General features: G+C 41.8%; 1 protein-coding gene across 4 annotated transcripts in view; it reads right to left on the bottom strand.

Moving 5' to 3' along the window:
• SOBP (sine oculis binding protein homolog) overlaps window positions 1-20,892 on the bottom strand; it is a 162,187-nt gene extending 141,295 nt beyond the window's left edge. Inside the window, exons 1-4 of one of the 4 annotated variants that reach the window (XM_064597951.1) lie at window positions 20,465-20,891; window positions 18,948-19,931; window positions 5,580-5,718; window positions 3,594-3,779 (exon numbers count right to left, since the gene is read on the bottom strand). In XM_064597951.1, the coding sequence (XP_064454021.1) occupies window positions 3,594-3,779; window positions 5,580-5,718; window positions 18,948-19,043 (421 nt within the window). In that variant the 5' untranslated portion in view covers window positions 19,044-19,931; window positions 20,465-20,891. Of the gene's footprint in view, window positions 1-3,593; window positions 3,780-5,579; window positions 5,719-18,947 lie in introns of all 4 variants that reach the window. The other 3 variants (XM_064597950.1, XM_054505481.2, XM_045865265.3) reach the window with 3 other exon arrangements.
• Between the last annotated feature and the right edge of the window lie 314 nt (window positions 20,893-21,206).

Below are 21,206 nucleotides of genomic sequence, written 5' to 3'. Positions count from 1 at the left end.
TCCAGTGCTGAGCCCGCCCCAGCACATGAAACACACTCTGGAACCAGTGCCCAACCAGATGGAGCCCTCTGGTACCTCGGAGGGGCAGCAACTTGCCTCATGATGGTGAGCATTTTAAAACGAGGCTGGGATTTTACTCCTACTAGGTCATCCCAGTTCACAGAATCACAGATTCTCAGGTTCAGAGAACTCAAGTCTCCCAAAAGATGTGGACTTTAAAAAATAACCGTTTACAGAAACACAGTGTATCCCCTGTCACTGGGGAATCTGAAGTAGCAGACTAATAAGTATTCTTATTCTGATGCAGTCTAAGGAAGTGTTGTACAAATATGCTGAAAAAACAACTTTATATTAAAAAGGATATTGAATCAGAAGACATTGGTACTAGTCTTGGCTCAAGTACTTAGAAGTCACCTGACCTTGAGAAAGCCATTTAACCTATTTGACCTTCAGTTTTTTTATTTAACTATATCTAGCATGCTATTTCCCAGGGTTATTGTGAAGATCAAGTCAAATCAAATAATGAATGTGAATGCACTTCATGAACTATAAAGGATTTAATACAAACATAAGGTATTATTATTGTCACATGGCCAGTTTACGGTAGAACAGGAATAATTTAAATGCTAACAGTTATTTTCTTTCTAGGAATCCAAAACATACATATGATCCCTGTCTTCCCCACCCAAGAGGTGGACAGTTGCATGATACAGTCAGTTCTAAATTATTCAGGGGCTGATTATCGAGGGGCCTTTTACTTCTAGCTATTGTACCATTTATTAGTTTCCCTTGGGAATGCCATGTTAACCTATGTACGGCTATAAAATTGACAGGGAATGTGCCTCAACTCAGTTACCCTGAATAATAACCCTGGTAAAAAGTTTTAACAAAAGGAGGAATTGAAATGATTAATTAGATGAAAGTTTTTGGGTAATCTGTGGGCCTTACTTATCCATGGATAATTATTCACATCACTGTCATAACGCTATAGTCAAACTCTGACAGGTTGGGACTAAGCCAGCCAAGATACTAGCATTTTCTCAGTGAACAACAGCGTGGCCCATACCATCTTATGCATGTGCAGTAGGGATTTGAATATCAGCCATTCATTCAGTTTTCAACAAACATTATTGGAACACCTTCTATGTGCCAAAACTCACACATACCCTGAAAATCCCACCATCTTCCTATCCATGTTGCTGTCCCTTATGATATTACATAGAGCACCGTGGCAAAGCTCACGGCCTGACTCTCAGAAACTCTATTCAACTTCTTACTATCATGAAACTTTTGCCAATCTTATCCTAGTGCAAAAATCAGCAACCTATGGTCCTGGGGCCAAACCCTCCCTGCTCCTTTTTTTGTAAATGATTTTTTATTAGAACACAGCCACACCCATTTGTTTATGTATTACCTACAACAGCAGAATTCAGTAGTTCTGATAGAGACAGCACAGCCCAGAGCCTAAAACACTATCTGGCCCTTTACAGGAAAAGTCTGCAGACCCCTGCACTAGATAATATGACTAAATCAAAATTCATCTCTCCTGTAAGTGTTTCTGTTTAGGGATTAATGGAGAAAACTCCTTGAAAGTGGAGAACCTTTCTGATTCTTTGTCTTGTCATATAGAACCTTGGAGAAGCACAGAGTCAAGGTTTAGAGCAGATACAGAAAATTAAACACGTCCTTCCCCACATTTTGTTTTCAACAGATGAGTGCTTTGGAGTTGCATGAAGACAGCATAAAACCACTGGTGTTCGGTTACTCTGGCTTCTAATTCCTCTGAGTTCCTATGTCTAAGACTTCCAAGGCTCAATTTTTGGCCTGTATCCCTTTGCATATTTATTTCCTGATCTGATGTGGAATTAGAGTTAAATGGGAGCTGTGTGCTTGAATTCCACGTGGCTGGCTCAGCAGGAAACTCCAGGGCAGGTTTTTTGGCATGCCAAAGTCATGTTAGCCTCAGCTATGCTAATTTCTAAAGCTGTTTGCTTTGCTCAAATAAATCTTAGAAGGGAATTTGCATTTGGATGCACACCTTTTTATGCACAAATTATGTGCATGATAATTCTAGGACAGACTAAGGACTGAAAAAAAAAGAGGCATGGTGTTTACTGAATGGCTTTAGTGTGGCAAGCACTATGCTAGGTGCTTTACGTATATTTTCTGATCTCATGGCCACAATCCTATGAGATGAAACTGTGGTCCCCTTTTTACAGATGGAGAAACTGAGAAGAAAAGAGCTTATATAACATGTCCATGTTCACAGAGCTGATAAGTGACAAAGCCTAGATTTGAGCCCAATCTGTCTAAATCTGTCTAAATCTGAGGCCAGTGTTCTTTCCACTTAGACACACTGCCTTACTGATCCCATTTATCATCACCACTCACCCAAGCCACTGGACACACATTGGAATATGAACCCTACATTTACAAAATTAGTCACCCCTCCCCTTCCCAGTGGCCTATGCAAAGTATGTCTTTGGTCCTTGGGAGATACATCTGGGTCCCTCTGCATCAAAAAACAATCAATCAGAGGAGAATAGGGGCATTAAAAAGGCAAACTTTACGTGGTACACAAATGATATTAGTAATTAGATAAACACAATTTCAAGTGATTTTGACAGGTAAATGAATTTTAACGCCATGTCTGAGGACCTCAATACGAAAGGAAACTTTTACTACTAAAATGTAGTAGGCTAAGCAAGAGAATGTACCCATACTATGAAGAAAAATGTCAGTAACACTTAGAATATGGTGTAAATATATCTATAACATAAGCCCAGGAATTTATATCTATAAATATCTTCACTGTTTATGGAAACATAACCACACACCTATCTCCCCCCACCCCCCAAAATACAAACATTCCCTTCAGTAGGTTATAGTAAGTACTGCCATCAAAACTCACTATTTATCATTGTTCAACTCAATATACAGAAAAATAACCAGTGTAGCAATTAAGCATTCTAGCATAATTCTAACATTTCACAGCAAGCCAGATACAATATTATTGAACTTCTTTCTCTGTATGGAACACAGCTGTAACCTAGCTTCTATCACATAATGCTCAGCTTCATACACTGCCATCTGATTTTCTGGAAATATTAAAGAACTGATTACATTTGCATACAAGTGAAATTCAGACATCCATTTTTCTTTAAAGCTCTCAAAGAGAGTTTTGCACGAATTAGAAAGAACTCTGTGGCAGAGATGGATAAAGGCTGTTTCTAAGAAGGGCAGCCCACTCAGGAGACCTGGCCCTCACAACACCACCACATGGTTCAGTCAGTCGGTATATAAAATTATTTCACTTTTTTTTTATTTTTCACAGATGATTTCAGAGAAGGAAAAAGTACTTTTTTTAGCCAGTGGTAGGAAAAATTCATTCAGTTGAAAGTAGATTGGGGACTTTGCCTGAGTTTGCCTAACAGAGTAATGCTACTTCAAATAACACATGCACTAACATCTCTTGTCTACAAAGTTCCTACAACAGTCTTTTCCAAAGGTACCTTGGGCATTTAATAATTATTTATAAGATAATTACAACTTTCTTTGAATAGTTCTCATTGGAAACCCCAATAGTGACTTACCTGCTGGTGGCTTTATGAAAGGTGGAGGAATTAAAGGTACAATAATGGGAACATTGCCATGATCCTTGGACCCTGCAGGTGAGTCACTGAGTCCATTTCCTGTGGCAAGCCCTGAATAGCCTGTGCTTATATTGTATGGTGAAATAACACTGTCCTCAGGTAATTTTGGTTTTGGCAAAGAATTTTCTGTAAGAGAAAAAAAAAATCACATTCAGTATTATAAAAGGACTTGTTTTCCTTCTGACCACATTTTCTCAAGTGAAATGGCTATGTAACAAAACAAATTTTTCCTTGCAGATCTTTACCAGAACTCCACAGACCATCCTGGACCTTTTTAGTCTTGTTACCATAAATTTCCAGGGGGCTCCTTTACCATTTGCTCCACTATGATAGCTAATATCTCAATTGTATCATGGTGATGAATTTTAGCACTGTGAGAGCCCACAGAAACTTGAGAGGCAATTAACCTTTTCCATGTACAAAGGGATAAATAGCAGGCATCACCCTCTGGCTACCAGGGGGGGCAAGCTAAAAGCAGGCCCCGCCAGTCCTATCACTAGGTCCCACTGTATTAAAAAGTTTGGTCATAATATAGTCAGAAGAACCAATGAGAAAGAAGCAGATTATTAGAAAGAAAACTTGTTTCATAGGGTAAACTCTTTAAATCAACCCATTAATATCCATTAAATAGTAACAAAAATGAAAATAAAGAAAACTTACAATGATATGAACTTTGTGAATTTTATCCTTGCATGTGAATCATTTAAAAAAAAAAATTCAACCATGGAAAACAACTTTTTCCCTCTAGTAGCATATCCTGGCACTCTCTCCATGTTCCCCAGAGGCAAAGATTATTACCTAGACCAAGTATTATACGAGCTATTAGTTTATAGAATATAAACTCATGACTTGCATTTTTCATTTACAGTGAAACTGATGATATTATCTCTGTAACATGATGTGTACAATTTCATAGCGGGCTTAACATGAAATTTGTCACATACATTCAATTCCACATGCCTGCAGGACAGCTCATTTACATTTTGTTGCTTGGCATGTAAGAAGGAAAAGCGCTATCTTAGAGACTGGAAATAAAATGCATGAGCAGGTAGTTTATGCCAACAGATTTTGAATGCAGTGCAAACACTGATCAAATTGCCAATGATGATAAACAATGAATTTTATCCACATTTTATTGAAGTTCACCAAATGGATTGCTTCTTTACATCCTCCTTTTCTTTGACAAACAAACTCTCACTCCAAATTTATGTTCATAAATTCAGTATCCATATCAACACCCACCGATGGTTCTAGGCTTCCCTCATGAGATATCTGACACTGCTATTTGCTGACAGAATCAGTGTTAGTTCAACTTGGCCAAGGGTCTAATTTCCACTCTTTAGCTAGGCTTTGATGAAAACTCTTATAAAATAATGTAGGATCCAATCATGCACTACTCTCTTACTCCTCTACCCTATCCAAGGCTGCGAGCAGGAGGAATTTCAAACACAAAACAGAAATAAGGCCTTCCTTTAGAATTCCCACCCAAAAAAGGAGGAAGAGGGGATTACCAAACTAACCACAATTCTCTCTTAAGGTCTAAAAATCCAAACCCAGTATTTCACTTAATAGAAAGTACCAGTTCCCAACAACTAATATACCAAAGACTCAGGAAATTAGGAGGAGAACTTAGCAAACACTGTCCCTTTCTATAAATCTGTGTGCAGGACCATAGCCCTTAAAGTCCCTAGCCCTCACTAGCTAGCTCTTCCATCGCTTGAAGGAGATTAAGTTGTGTCTATTTTTGTTTTATGTTGTGCTCTTATATTCTGTGGAATTCTGCTTATGGGAAAGCACTACTGGGGTTGTACATTTAAATCAACCATTGGCATAATCAACAAAATGAGTCCCAAAGCAACTCAATTCTGGCAGGTTGAGATAGTTAATCCTTCTTTGCATGAACAAAGGGACATTAAATGTCATTACCTTTGAGAACAGAAATGTGCTGCCGGCTCTCTCCATCTGTAGGGTAGCTCCTGAATTCAATATCTTCACCATCTTTCAATTCAACCTTATCATAGCCATACCAGCCAAGGAGTTCATTCATAGTGTTTTCTGCAAAGTTCTGAAAGAGAAGCATAGGCTTCTTTTTTATATAATCAATAACTATTTGAAAAGAATGCATAAATCGAATTCCGTTTGCACTACCCATTTACTACCAGACCTGCCCCACCTCCCCTAGAGTCCTGTTCATTTTTCAAATCACGTTCAAAAACTAATGCATTTAAATCTCAGGATGACGCATCCAATTATGACAGGCCTTCAGACATTTGCAATTTAAAGATAATAAGAAGAAAAGGTATTTGTCAGTCTTGCTTACAAATAGGAAGTCATATTTTAGAATATTCTGCAAAGTCTATATCCCACACGAGCACAAAAATATTGAAAGGTAAAGCACAAAAACAGCTAAGAAAATATTTGAAAATGAAAACAATTAATTGACCTTTTTGTGGTTCAGATTGATTTAAATTAGAATTGCTTTCTGATTCAGGTATTGTTTTTTTAACATAACTCTTATCTCAGATAAAGCAAAGTCTCAGCCAAGAAATAATTTCGCAGTTGTCAAGGCTACAAGGGTCTCCCTTTTTAATTTTCCATTTTTCAAGTGTATACTTTAAAAATCAATGCACAATTTGCTTTACAAATTTCACTAGTGACAGATTCTTTCTCCATAAAATGAAAGGTCGCTATGATTGTCTTCTGACAAGTAACATAAAAGTACCAAATAACCTTAAGGCTAATAGCCCAGATTTTAGAGAACACCTGAAAACACTTTATGAACTATAAATCAATATGTAAATGTAAGATACTATTATTGTTGTTATTATAGATACCAAACTGTGAAAATGATGGGTATAGTTGGACAGCTTTAAAGCTTTACTATCAGGTGACTATTTTTTTGTGACCTTATCAACTGCTAGATCTGGAAACAAGATGTGAGACTGTATTAATGATCTTAATGCTTGCATGTGCCTTAAAATATCTCTGAGAAATAGAGTAGAGTGGTAGTCACCAGGAGTTTGGGGGGTGAGGGAAATGGGGAGATATTGGTCCAAGGGTACAAATTTCCAGTTATTAGATTAACAAGTTTGGAGATAAAATGTACAACATGATGATAGCTAATACTGTATCATATACTCAAGTGTTACTAAGAGAGTAGATCTTAACTGTTCTCACCACAAAAAAGAAATGGTAACTATGTGACAGGATGGAGGTGGTAGCTAATGCTACATGGTAATCATTTTGCAATATATAAATATATCAAACCAGCGCATTGAACACCTTAAACTTACACAATGTTATGTGTCAATTATATCTCAATGAAGCTGAGGAAAATTTTTTAAAATAAAAAGAAGGGCTCTATGCTGCAGAATAAGGGCTTCATAAATATTCAATGAATTTATTTTTTTAAAAAAATCTCTATCTGGCAAGGCATCCTGAGCTTCCCAGACTTGCTAGAAAAACTATATATTCTAACCTTCTCTGTGGCTCAAAGAACCTTTTCTCGTTCTCCCTAGAAGCTGTCATTTCCGAATTACACTGGGATGTATAATTTATATACCTGAAACAAAGCACCCAGGCCAAACCAAGAGTGTGCATAGCCTCGACATGTGAGTTCCTGTTCTCTTGAATTTCATGACTTTAGATTTCAGCAGGGGGTGCATAAAAAAGAAAAGATATTACACTACTGACTCCACAAAAACAAACTTGGCATTTCAAACCACCCACAGAATGCTAGGTTCTTTGCTTTAGTGCCCACTTAAGCTCAGAGTTCCAATTGGGTCTATCTGTGACAGAATAGTGCACCAGCAATTTAAAAAAATCTAGCCAGATTGATTCAGTGCTACCATCCACAAGGCCAACAGTCAGCCATATCAAGCTTCAGTGAGGCATTTATTCTCTCTGATGGCTGGTCATGTCCACATTAAATAGACATTCTTTTCATGAATGCACAAAGATGATATGATCGATATGTATAATAAGCTCAGCAACTTCTGGAATACCACTGAGGAGGACTCAGCTAAATGCTGCTCTACTCAATCAAAAGAGATCCCTTTAATGAGGCGTCAGTCTCCCCTAACACCCAATTCTTTTCACTAAGCTAAGCGCCTGGACCAGAGAATGACAGTCGCTAAGCACACAAATCGAGGCCCTCCATCAGTGGTCTGGCAGCAGAAATCTCCAAGGATAAGGATTACACCTTACATCAAAACACCAATTCCCAACAGTGTTAAAAGCCAAGTTCAAGCCATCCTATTGGTCTGTGTGCTATTTACCCGAATCTCCAAGAGAACTGTGCCAACGAGAGAGAAAATCTTTTGCATAGTAACTCTCGGCCACCATATCCAATTTTCTAGACCGTTTGTATCTGGGCGCCTCTCTCTCTCCGGTTCTAACCTCTGAAGTGACACAAAGGCTACAGATGCATAATTCATGGAACAACCTCCCAGCCAAGGATATAGATTTGTTTGTTTTAGTCCAGCTGCAAATCCATTCAGCTTTTCAGAACCAATCCCAGGGATGGAATCCAGAAGTTTCAGACATTAGGGTAAAAACTGAAACCTCAACTGGATTATTAACACCAAATTCATATTATTGGGGCATCTTAACTGCATCACTTAGTTTATGGTTTGTGCTGAAAACTCAGAGGCTTCATGGAACAATCAATATGAACTTGATCTCTTCCATGATTTTCAAGTTACTATAAATGTCAATGAAAATAAACTCTAAAACATTTCCTTTCTTGTCAGTGAAAATAAAAATAAACACCTTAATGCTTTGACACATGCCTGCAAAAGCAGAAAACAAAAGGTTTATAAACCTTCAAGCTATAAAACTCAAATCTTTCATGAAAGGAGAAGCAAGATGAAAGAAAGAAAAAAACGAACGCCAAAGTTTCTTGTAGCATATGAAATAGACTATTACTTCTGTCTTATACACTACTGTATTAAGAAATCAAAGAACCCCAAGGAATAGATAATTTAAGATTTTTAATTGCTAGGTAGCATTTGACGCTAGGTATCATATGGGCTCATTATGATACTAAACCAAAGGAAATGAAATAGATTTTTGCAGTTATCATCCAAGAAACATAACATATTCTAGAAGAAGTAAATTTAATGTTTATGGCCCATAAGGGCTTTCAAATCCTTCTGGTAGAAAATTCCAGCAGTTGTTTCTTCCACATTTTTTTGTATTATTACCCTTAAAAAAGGAGTTTTTTATTTAAAAAAAATATTCCTTTCCTACAAAAGTTTCTCATGCATGTTATTTTTTTTTAAAAAGGTGATAAACTACAGAGATTTTTGAGGTAAAGATGTTCAATAATAAGACAGGTTACTGTACCAAGGGAGGTACTGAAATTTGTTCCCCCCCAAATCTTCACCCAGCAAATGTCCTAAAAACAGGATGGGAAAATGAAGTCCCTCAAGTTCTCTCCCAGCAGTAAGATTCTGTAAAATCAAAGAATTTTTACTTACACAAGAAATTAAGTACCTTTTGCAAAGAAATATCATAATTATCATGATCACACATCATAATTTTTACCGAAGAGTTACTATTTCAAATATTTTATCATTGCTCCCATAAACCATGAAAATTGTGCCAGAAATTTCAATATTCTGGCATCTGAATCGCATTTTGCAGACTGCCTCTCACCCTTGGAAGTGGCACAAAAATCCTCTCTCATACCATGTGGTCCAATTTGGGTTTGGAAAATAGGTCACTATAATTATAATGATAATGTCTAACACTCTTACAGCCCTTTACAGTGTTTCCACATCCTTTAACTCTCTTGTTCCTTTCAATAACCCTGTAAGTTGGGTATTTGATTTCCACAATAAACTTCTGATGAACCTATATGATACCCTCATTTTACAACAGAAAATTAGAGCATCCAGAAAGTAAATGACAGGCATGAGACATCACCCAATAAAGTCAAAACAAAAACACAGATCTTCTGATTCTTATACCAGGCCTCTTTCTACGATCAATTCCATATAGTCCAGTGTGTCAGCAATTCCAAAGAAACTACCTCCTTGGACCAATCAAAGAGTTGCAAAGAAATCATACTACAGGATGTCAACATCACATATAAAGAGCCTTCCAACTAGGGCCTCTATCTACCTATGTTAAAACTTCACTTAACTTGCTTTCGGATTTGATCATTGGCCTCTATTCTCTTTAATTATTTGTATTGTTGGGGGGGTTGTTCAAAATTCACTGTTGAAATTTAATCTTCTCATTTTATAATTTTGGGGCATTGTATCTGATTCTAATCGCTTTGTACTTTTTTAAAAAAGATTTTATTTATTTATTTATTTATTTATTTATTTATTTATTTATTTATTTAGAGAGCGCATGAGCAGGGGGAGGGGCAGAGGGAGAGAGAGAGAGAGAGAGAGAGGGACAGAAGAAGACTCCCCACGGAGCAGGGAACTAACACGGGCCTCCAGCTCACAACACTGAGATCGTGACCTGAGCTGAAATCAAGAGTCAGACGCTTAATGGACTGAGTCGACTACTCAGGCACCCCTAATTGCTTTGTACTTTTAATATTTACCCCCATACTTCTTCCTTACCCTCTCCAATTCCCCTCTCTCAATTCCAGGGCTCCTAAGGAAAAAAGACATTCCTAACATTTAGTCTGAAAGCATGAATTTAAAAAAAAATAGGTCACAGAAAGATGATGGAAAGGCTGGAAATTTTACTATTTCCCCATTCCTTCTGATTTCTTTTGATACTGGCAAAATATATTTTTGTTGAAACTTAATTCCCAGGACATTCATTAGATTCTCTCCTTATTTACCTGGAAGTACTACACAAAAGTCAAAGTTCAGTCTAACTGATTTTTCATTGAACATTTTACTGGTAAATAAAAAGAGTTAACTTGAAGACACTTTGAAAATTGCAGTAATTACAAATTCTCACAATACTTCTGAAATGCAAGTACTTCAAGGTCTTTGAAAAGGACTAAGGATTTTATTTTGAAAACACCAAACAGATTTTAAAATATAGGTAGGTACCAGGGCACCTGGGTGGCGCAGTCAGTTAAGTGCCCCACTCTTGGTCTCTGCTGGAGTGGTGATCCCGGGGGGAGGGAGGGTTGTGGGATTGAGCCCCCAGGCTCCCAGTTGCACTGAGTGAGAAGGCAGCTTAGGATTCTCTCTCCCTCTCCCTCTGCCCTTCCCACCAAGCACTCATGTTTGCTGTCTCTCTCTCAAATTAATAAATAAATCTTTAAAATATAGGTAAGTATCACTGATTTCTTTCTTACCAGTCCTCATAAAACTAAATGCTGACATGTTTTCAACTTTGTATCCTAACCAAGAGAGCAGAAAGTTTTCAGAGAGCTCCCACTCATTCATTCAAATTAGGGAAAAGCCATGTCCTCTCTCTCCCCACAAACATAATCCCGATTTTCACTCCAAGTCCCAGTTTTGGTAAAATATGTCACCTATCCCAAATACACTATAAGTTACCCAAGGGCAGAAACCCTTTATTTCCCCCATGCCTCACCTAGGACAATGCCTAGCACTTAGAATATACTCAGTCAATGGGCTAGTACATTTTAATACAGTCACAAATATTTTCTTAAGTGTATAAATACAGAGAAATGATCAAATAAATTTCAGGGAAACTGATTCTAAAAATAAGTATGTGCAAGTTAAAAGAATTGTAATATCCAGTGTTAATGAGCAGTCTCCTAGTATTGGAAATTTAAGTTGATACAACTTTTAGAAAAGGTTATTTGACTGTATGCAGCAAAAGCCTTTAAAAATGTACATACCCTTTCATTCAGCAATTTTATTTCTCAGCACTGTAGGAACTATTCTAAGGAAATGAGTGCAAAAATATGCATGTTCAGGAATGTCTATCTTGGTGTTTTTTTCTTAGAAACAAACTATATGCCAAACAATAGGAATCTGGTTAAATAAATCACAGCTTAGTCATGGAATGACTAAAATGGAATACTATGTTGCCAATAAAATATACACTGTAGATAAATTTTTACTGCCTTGAAAAGCTATTAACAATATATTAAGTTTTTGAAGGATAGTACACTATAAGACCATTTTTGTTTTAAAAAGTACTATACATCACACATAGAAAAGGGCATTAAAAGACATATATCAAATGTTGATAGGTATTGTGTCTGGGTGGGAAAATTATAGGCTTTGTTTTTCTTTTAGCTTCTTTGTATTGCTTATTCTACCACTTCTATCGTGTCCATGTATTTTTATAAAAATAAGTCATTTTAATTAAAAATTAATTACCACATAGTCTTCTCATAGACAACCATGTCAGTCGCATTCACAGTCCTAATGACAATAAAAAGGATCTGTCAGTTACATGACTTAACTTCAAAACATTCTGACACACATTGTCCATGAAAGTGAAGCCTATGAGAAATACTTTCAAAGGAAAAGGAAACCTCCAATCCTAAACAACTTATAAGGTAGGGGGAAAAATGCTAGTATCTCTGCTGGTTGAGATTATGAATGATAGAATGATGGTTATTTTTGGAAAATATTTTATCTCCCTTTTCATCTCCATGTGTTCTGAGGTAGATTTCTATTAAGCGTCATTGAACTCATTAATTGAGATTTTAAAAGGGGGTGAGAGAGCAATCTGCAGAAGAGAGCTGATTTCTTTTGCAGACATAAGAACTGAACTTGATTACAAGTCAGTTTTGAGCTCTATCCCCACATCTGGCCTAAGGTTGGGTCCAAGTCATCTGTCTTAACACAGACGCACTGGATCAGTTTTATTTTAGAGTTCTGCAAGAAAGTCGGAAGGTAAAATTTAAATAATGCAGAAGAAATACTGTAAGAGCCCTTTACAGATTACAAAGTACTTCCACATTCATGATCCCACTGGATTAGCTGGTATCCTAAGGATGAGCCACTCCCCACAGATGACCCATTAGTGGGCTATCCACATGCATGGAATCATAAGAGCGGTTGGATTTATACAAGAGTACCCATTGAGCCTTGATGGTTTTACCTGAACTACAGCCTTTTATCTTGAGATCCTGTAAAGATGGTCACTGCACTCCATTTGGATCATTTTGTAGCATTGTTCTCAGCCACAACACAATGATTACAATGCAGTTCTAAGGGCAGAAGACCCATCATAACACTAAAATCCAACTCCGGCCTGGAGCAGCCCTATGGAGAAAGTCTTGTTCTCTTATTGATAGATTCTAAATGGGATATCTGTATAATTGGAATATGAAACCAAAATTGTGTGTTTCCACATATAAAACCTATATTGCTCTATTGTCTTGTTGTGACATGGAGCAGACAATTATGGCCCCACATTTTAATCTGTGGCCAGGACATCAAGTGTCCTCAAAAAGGTCAAGCAAATGCTGTGAAACTGTGGATTCCAGCCCTGAGGCTAACATTGTGGCAAGCAAGGCAGGTGTGCGGCTCTGTGCAGCTGTGTCCAATCACAGCTGCAGAACTGCCCTAAAAATCACCAGGACTTGTTACATTGTCTTTCTGTCCCTGCCAAAGCCACTCGCCTTCAAACTGGACAGAGTGCCACAGCCCTTTGGTTATATAAGAGATATTAACACCCATCAGTCTACAGATCCTAAAATATACATTCAGAAAATCTTACTCACCGTATTCTTTCATGTCTATTTACATGTTTCAATTGGCACCATCAAAAACAAAGTACCCTATTTTTTTTTTCTCATTCTACCTAGTAATATCCCTTCTCTTTTAGGAAAATACTCAATAATCTTATTAGCTTGCAAGTGTAAGGGTGGCTGACTTCCCATTCCACAAGAGGAAGTTTAAGACTTCAGAGCTTTTTAAATATTCTGTCTTCTACTGCTTCTAATAATTTTTTTTTAAAGAAAGAGAAGTATAAAGACTGAATGACAAGGACACTTGCCTAGAAGATATAAAAAGTACAGTCACCTTAACAAGACACTATCTCTCCCTGCAACTCCCCTTTTTTCAGTCCCTTGTGCTCACTGATATTTGCCCTTTTCGAGGCCCTGTTTTGGACTTTCCTTTAAAAACTGTTACCTCTTGGTTTCTATGAGTCTGCCTTTCACACAAGGAGAGCAGGGCTTGGCTTCTCAGAGCAGTGCTTGGCAAGCACGGAGGCAGGAAACGCAGAAGGGAATGAGTCTGTCAGACTCATTTTCTTCTAGTTCAAATGTTTATTTCAGATTCGGGAGGAAGTGGAGTGGTTCCTTTCCATTTCCTCGTCTCTGGAACCTGCGAGTTGTATAAGGCTTAGAGAATCTTGCTCTATCACATTCACAGGTTCACAGACAGAGAAAGAGACACTTTTCAGAAAACCCTGGTTTGAACAGAGGAGAATTCATAGATCTCTATGCCCTCCCACAACTATCTCTTAATGGATTTTGACTGGAGCCTTGAGCAGGACAACGGAGAGCAATGTGGAGGAAAAAGCTGGTGGGCTCAGGAACATCCTTCTCCAGCTTCCAAGGAGGAAGGACCGTGTCCCAGCTAACATTAGTCCCCAGCCCTGCCACGTGGCACACCTGAGGCCCGTACTACTCAGCAGCAAGGTCTCGCATGGTTTGTGAAGGCCAAGGTGAGACCTGTCCTGAGCCTACTTTCTAGGTTCCTGAGACTGTGTCTGACATCAGGATGGAGTTGCAGCAGCAAAACTTAAAATATACCTGTTTTAGCAATGAGCTGATTTCAACCTTGAACATGCTGACTTTTCCACATTGTGATTTCTCTCTCTCTTTTTTTAGAATGGAAACCTATTTATCTCACTGCACTCACCAGCTTGGCTCTGCAACTTGGTTTATTGTCTATGCTGTTGACACAGGTCATTTTTTTTTTAAAGATTTTATTTATTTATTTGACAGAGAGAGGTAGAGGCACAGCGAGAGAGGGAACACAAGCAGGGGGAATAGGAAAGAGAGAAGCAGGCTTCCCACCGAGCAGGGAGCCCGATGCGGGGCTCGATCCCAGGACCCTGGGATCATGACCGGAGCTGAAGGCAGTCGCTTAACCAACTGAGCCACCCAGGTGCCCCGACACAGGTCATTTTTTAATGCCAAATGTAGACCATCAGAACCCAAATTAGCAAATCTTGTGGTGAGTTTACTACTAAACTCTAACAGATGTGCCTGACTCTAACTGTCGGCATTAGGACTGAAGCATAATTTTAGGTACAAATTACTTACTGGGAATATTTATAGACAAAAAAAATTCTTCAGTCAAGGAGACCCCAAGACATTTAATTCAGAGTATCCTGTAGTTTAACAATTGATAGAGAAATAACATTGTAAATGCATTAATTATGGTTTGTTTAGGAAAGTTTCCAGGGCAGAGTGCTTGATCTAATCACATTCGTTTTGTCAAAGCACTTTAAAAGATAAAAATCTGACTCATTACCTCTACTCATAGTGTAGTTTTTTTGAGTTGCATTACCGTTGGGTAGCCACTAATCATGCTCACTAAGCTCTATGTATGCAAAATACATACCCTTAAGTACAACTATATTTACACTTAACACATGTATTTACATTCACACATCCAGTAGTACAAACTAGTTTTTATATTATATCTACCATGCTCCAGATGAACTCCTAAAATGAATTAGCCCTTCTATATGTTGGGATTCCCTCCTAAGATCCATTTATTATGATACATATGAGCTAACAGTATATTGAAGACTAATATGTCTTCATTAGATACAATCACAATACTCACTTTAGAAACCAAAAATAGTCAAAATGTAAATTGCATCACCATCTAATTTTTTAAAATCATCTCTACTGGTCACTAATTAAATAAGGCATACTTATTGTAAATACAGTAAAGTAACAAGTCTCTTTAATCAAGAAAAACCAGGATGAAGCGAGGAAGAAGAAAAGGAAAGATAAGGAAACATTGTAAAGGTCATAATGAGGCAAGCATTTCTACTTGAAGATATTTTCACTACACTCTAGGCAAGCTATGCCAAGTCATGTACTTTTCACGCACAAAATTATATTGTATCAAATTTAAATTTGTTACAACTGCCATGCACATTAAACCAGTGATAACGAAAATGTAACTCAATATCTGATCTAGTGAAACAGCGACCAACATTAGCTCCCAGCCACATGAAGACAATCTCCAATGCCATTATTGGTGTCAGCTAAACCTCAGCCAGTCTGTCTTCTCCGGCCATTTTTAAATAAATATGTAACTATCTCAACTAGGAGATCTTGAAGAAAGCCTCCTGATGAGGTGATTTTGTTGCTCATTCTCAGTGCCCTGCATTTGCTGTACTTAAAATAGACACTTGTACCAATGTCCTTTCTATTACCCGAAGGGGAAAAAAAAAAATCACATACACACCAGTCCTTTTTCTTTCAGCTCACAGAGAAGCAACTTGATCCAACCAGTGTTGAAACCTGAGTAGGTCACTGTACACCATGATAAAATTCCCTAATCCCTGAGCCAAATCTCCCTAAGGGGGGCCTCCTCCTGATCCTCTACTTCCCAGGCTGACTTTTCCATTCGCTCTCTCCTCTTTCCCCCTTTCATTTCCCCTACCTTCAAGCCTTGATATGTGATCCTCGGTGGGGGCTCAGGTTTCCGTTTTTACAGCTTAGGCCGTGCTAGCTGTATACATTCCTTTCTTTCTGCTGGGCAGTGATTACTTACCAGGGTTTAGTTTACACTGGTCCAGATGAAAGCCGTTCAGATGAAGGCAAACACAGCCAGGCAGCTCCAGCGGCACCGATATGAAGCTGCACAAGGCCACATTGTGTTCTCGGTGACATTTTGTTGCACATATTTTTATACAGGGCAACCAACTTGTTATGTTACTCTACACTTTAGGTTTGCGGACAAGGAGGAGTAATAATACGATGAGGCTTAAGGAGGGGTTTTATTCATGTGGTTATTAACATTAAAAGCAGAAAAAATAGTAATGAGTTCAAAATAACCTTTTCACTGTTTGACTTTGAGAAATTACTTTTCAAATGAGGACTTTGGGTACTCTTCTATTAGAGGAATACCTACAAAACAATTCCTCTAGAAATGGGAATTCATGCCTATTGGCATGGTGTGCACTGACATGACTGAAGATTTCCGCCGGGATCTCTCATACATGGGTCCAAACCAGACAGAAAATACCAGTCCTACAGGAGACTGAATTATTTGCTGCGTGAAACTTCTTATTTAATGCTACTCTGCACAGAAACGATGAGGACTAAAACTTCAAATAGTAGGTGGTGATTTGGAAGAAAAATAACATTTTAAAAAGAGGAAATTTTGTGCACGAAGGTTAATACCATACTTAGTCCTGCAGCATTGGCTAAAGATTGTGTAATTTTTCCCCTTCACACAATGTTGTTTTTGTTTCTTCCTCACCAGTTCAGACAAACATCTGTTATACTGTAGAAGGACAACTATCTCCCAAACCACGGAGTGCGCCCGCAGCCAAAGTCAACAACTCGAGCCCCAAGCATTGAGCACAGTCAGCCTTTATATCCAGCCGGGATAACATTTCACATGTTTTGATTAAAATTAGCTAATTTGTAATTCTAGAACCTATGAAACTTAAAAGCTGCCATCCATATAGATCACATTAGGCAGTGTTTTAAAGGGCCAGTGCACACTGTGATTTCCTAGTGGCTTCGCTTCTCTCCTCTTCCTCCACCCCCCAATTTAAAATGAAATGGAAAAGTATCTGGAAATGCAAGACAGGAGGGAAGGGTAAGTGAGAAAGAATGGTTATTGTAGACTGTTTGAATTCCACCCCCATTGTAAGACAACAACTCCTACTGGTCTCTCTTTTTAAAAACTATCATTGAATTCAACGGTGGTTTCCAGCAGAAGGAATGGCATTGATTTCCAAGGCAAATCTTCCTTAACTCTCCTTGGACTGATTGATGCTGCCCCTCATGCTTTCAGGCACAAAGTTCCTCACCCAGAAATAAAAACTCTAATCTCCGAATTGAGATTGCTACAGACATTTTCCGGTGGAAAAGAAAGCTAAACATATGCACCTAGGTACTCATATAGCAAGTCTTATCCATGTGCTCCCTTCTGAACAGGGGCTTCCCAGAAGGCACCCTCATAGAATATGCTTGTTCTAAGCAAGAAAGCATCAAAACGCGATAAATTTTATTTAGTTGCATGCCATTTTCATCCAGTCTCTCTTTTAAACACAAACTTCCCCAACCTGACCAAGTCAGTTGGCAGTGTTTAGAATTCTATGCAGAAGATGGGGAACACCAGGACGGCTGCAGAATGAAAACTAGAGTCCCCCTGAAAACTGCTACTTGTTTGTAATTCACAGAAAGAAAAAAATATGTATTTTTTGAAATCCAGAGAGACTCGTGAAATCAACACAGAATAAAACCCTCGCCAGGCAAAAGCTTCAACTTTATGGAAAAACTCCGATTTGATGGGGCGGGGGGGGGGGGGGGTTCGGAGCTGAGCGGTGCTCTTGTGCAATCGCTCCAACGCGAACAGCTGGAGCGCCAGGCTGCTGCGCTCACCACCTCTGGAGCACCGCTGGCCTGGCGGGGAGCCCGGCCTCGCCGAAAGGACTCCGGGCTGGCCTTTCCGAACAATGGGCAGGCGCTCTGGAAGGCCGCCCCTCAGACAGTTATCTCTCAGCCGGGCTAGCCCGGGTCTGCTCCACTGTGAAGTGGAGCACGCCAAGGCGAGAGGGAGGCGGAGGCAGCCGAGAGGAGCGGACAGGGGCGGGCGAGGCGAACCGGCAGTCAAAACGGTACCCAGCCCCATGCCGCTGGGGCCGCACTTGCCGGGGCACTGACAGCCTCTTCACACCATCGCAGCTGGCTAGTTGGGGGGAAGCGGGATCGAGGAGCGGGGAGATGAACGGGAGGGAAGGGTGGAATCGAGCGCTCCCGGGGTTCCTCGGCCTGGCAGCTCCTTAACTTTGGAGGCATCCGAGGAATGGTTCCCCAAGAAAGGGGGAAAAACTACACCGCCGACTAGGAAAGCCTCCTCACCATGTCCACCCGCCACTTGGGCCCCCGGTCCCCTCCCACTGAAACGCGCCTGTGCCAACCTGGGGTTTATAAGGTTAAATAGTATGTGGTTTTCCGGCCGCCCCCCCACCCCCATCAAATCGGAGGTAGGCAAATCTCGGGGATGCAGCCCGCGAGTTGGCCTCGGTTTTGCACCTGGAGGAGGAGCTGAGGCTTTCTGGGCATCCTACAGAAACTGACAAGCGCTCCCCGTGCCCCCCAAATCCCTACAACGGCCCAAAGGGAGCGGGAGGAAGAAAGAGCTCAGTCTCTCCAGCCCCGAAGTCCCAAAATACCTTCATTTCCTCATTGATCTCTCTTTTCACTGGGTGAGCCGGTTTCCTGCTCCTTTTATTTTCTGGAGGTCTCCCTTCTTTCTCCATTTCTGCCATGTTTTTGTGTCTGGTTTCTGTGGAGATGAAATGGCTGCTGCCGCCGCCGGCAGTGGTGGTGGTGGTGGTGGTGGTGGTGGTGGTGGTGGTGGTGGAGGTGGTGCTGATGGTGGCAATGCTGGCGGAGGTAGCGGTGCTGGCGGGGCTGGGGCTGGGGCTGGGAGGGGGGAGGGCAGGCGGGCGCCGAAGAAGCGGGGTCTCTTCTAGCGGCGGAGAACGTCAGTGGCTGTCAGAGGGAAAGGTAGCTCGAGGAGTCTCGGGGATGCCGCCGCCGCCGCCGCTCCTGCTCCCGCTGCCGCTGCCGCCGCCGCCGCCAACGCCGCCGCCGCCGCCGCTGCCCCTGCCGCCGCCGCTGCTTCTGCCGCTCCCGCCGCCGCCGCCGCCGCCGGGCTGCATCCTCGGTGCCCCGTGGAGTCGTCAGCCATCTTCCGTCGCTCTGTCCGTCTGCATGGGCGAGGGGAACGAGGGCCGGGCGCGGAGAGAGCTGCTCTGGGCGTGCGTGCGTGGATGTGTGTGTGCGCCCGGGAGAGCGCGCCAGCCCCGGCGCCCAGCGCCTCCCGCGAGCCGAGCCGGGGGCGGGCCGGGGGCCGGCGCGGGGAGGAGGGGGCGGGAGGGAGGGGGAAAGGTGGGGGGGCTAGGACGGCCCCCAGCTCCGGAGCGGGCGTGGCTTCCACCGTCACTGAATACGCGGATGCTGCGCGGCTTCGGGGGCTGCTCGCGGCCGCTTGCTCATCCGCGGCCGGCACCGGCGGGACACGGCGCCCCTCGCGGCTGCCACCTCGGCCAGACGGGCCCCCGGGGCCACCCCGACCCCAGCTGTTCTCCTTAGCTCCGTGATGTGGGCCCGCGTGGGTCTGAAGTTGGCTTTTGAGGCCGTCCTAGAAGCTGCTGAGGGGAAAAAAAATGAATGGGGGTATAGAGAGGAGGTTGGGCGGTGGGAGGGCACGCGGACCCGAGGTCGAGTTGCAAGAGCGCCGATTTCCTTCCCCCCGGGGAAGGCAGACCGCGCTCGTCGCCTGCGGATCCGAGCTCTGGGGTCTCGGGGGAAGGAACCCACAGCCCTGACTTCCCCCCCACAGTTGCCAGGACAGTGTTCCCCTCCGGGGGCCCCCTAAGGGCGCGTGGAGGCGGGCGGCCCCCTGGAGAGGTCCCTGCGTCCGCTCCGCGGGTCCCCAACGCGGCGCGGGCTACGACTGCGCTGGCAAGACCGCTTTGCCTCTCAGTGAACCACTTAGAAGTAGGACATCTCGGCCCTCAGCCCCCTGTTCTTTCTTCTTTCTTTTCCCTCCAGTTCTCTCTCTCTCTCTCCCTCTCTCTCTCTCTTTCACACACACACATACACACACACGTGTCTCACTACAAAGTAACAGCTTTACCCTGTGACCCCGCGCGCGCCCTTGTCCCAGTGCCCTGGGCTTAACCTCAAAAGCATTGGGTGCTGCTGGGAGCGCAGGGTCCCGCGTAGGGTTCCGTCCTCCGGGAGCTGGCTGCCCTCGCCCCGCCCGACGGGACCCTCCCTACAGCGCCCGGCGACACTTGACCGCGACTTCCCTGCGCCCGGCTGCTCTCCCCCAGCGGTGATCGCTCCTCCTGAGCTCTCGCGCCTCCGCTTGGGCCCTCTCGGTCCACGCCTGGGGCCGGCCAAGCTCGGATTGCGTTCGTCGCTCTCTGGGTTGAGGCACTGGCGTGAGCGGTTTGATGAAGCTTCCGTGAGATACGCCGCCCTGGATGCTCGTACGCGCTGCAGGGGACACATTGACGTTCCCCTCTTCGCTTTCCCGCGCCGCGACACTTCGTAATTACCTGACACAATGCGATATGGGGGTGTCCATTGTTCCACTGCTTGTTATTATGGAATGTTCATTATAACAGTGGTGGAACTTAAAATTACACAATTTTTTTAAGTAAAAGATTGAATGAATCGGTTTGGGGAATATGAGTCAGCTTTCCATTAAAATCTGTTTGGCCTGTCAAATGAGGCTCATTCTGGGTATCACATCGCCTAATTTGAATTTTAGCCTTGTTTTGTTTCTTGAACGTCGAATTAGAGATATTTGGGGACGTACTCGGGAGGACTAAGCACCTCTAAGGTGGCTATTTTGCATCTTAGCATTATTTTGTTTCGTAAATGCCAAATTACAAATACTTGGGAGTGTGTCCAAG

The sequence above is a fragment of the Mirounga angustirostris genome, unplaced genomic scaffold (assembly GCF_029215605.1).
Source record: "Mirounga angustirostris isolate CCGP_5_RB_7025 unplaced genomic scaffold, mMirAng1.0.hap1 SCAF_8, whole genome shotgun sequence".
In the NCBI taxonomy this organism is placed as follows: domain Eukaryota; kingdom Metazoa; phylum Chordata; class Mammalia; order Carnivora; family Phocidae; genus Mirounga; species Mirounga angustirostris.
The sequence above is the reverse complement of the archived record's forward strand: the minus strand, read 5'-3'. Positions and strand labels throughout refer to the sequence as shown.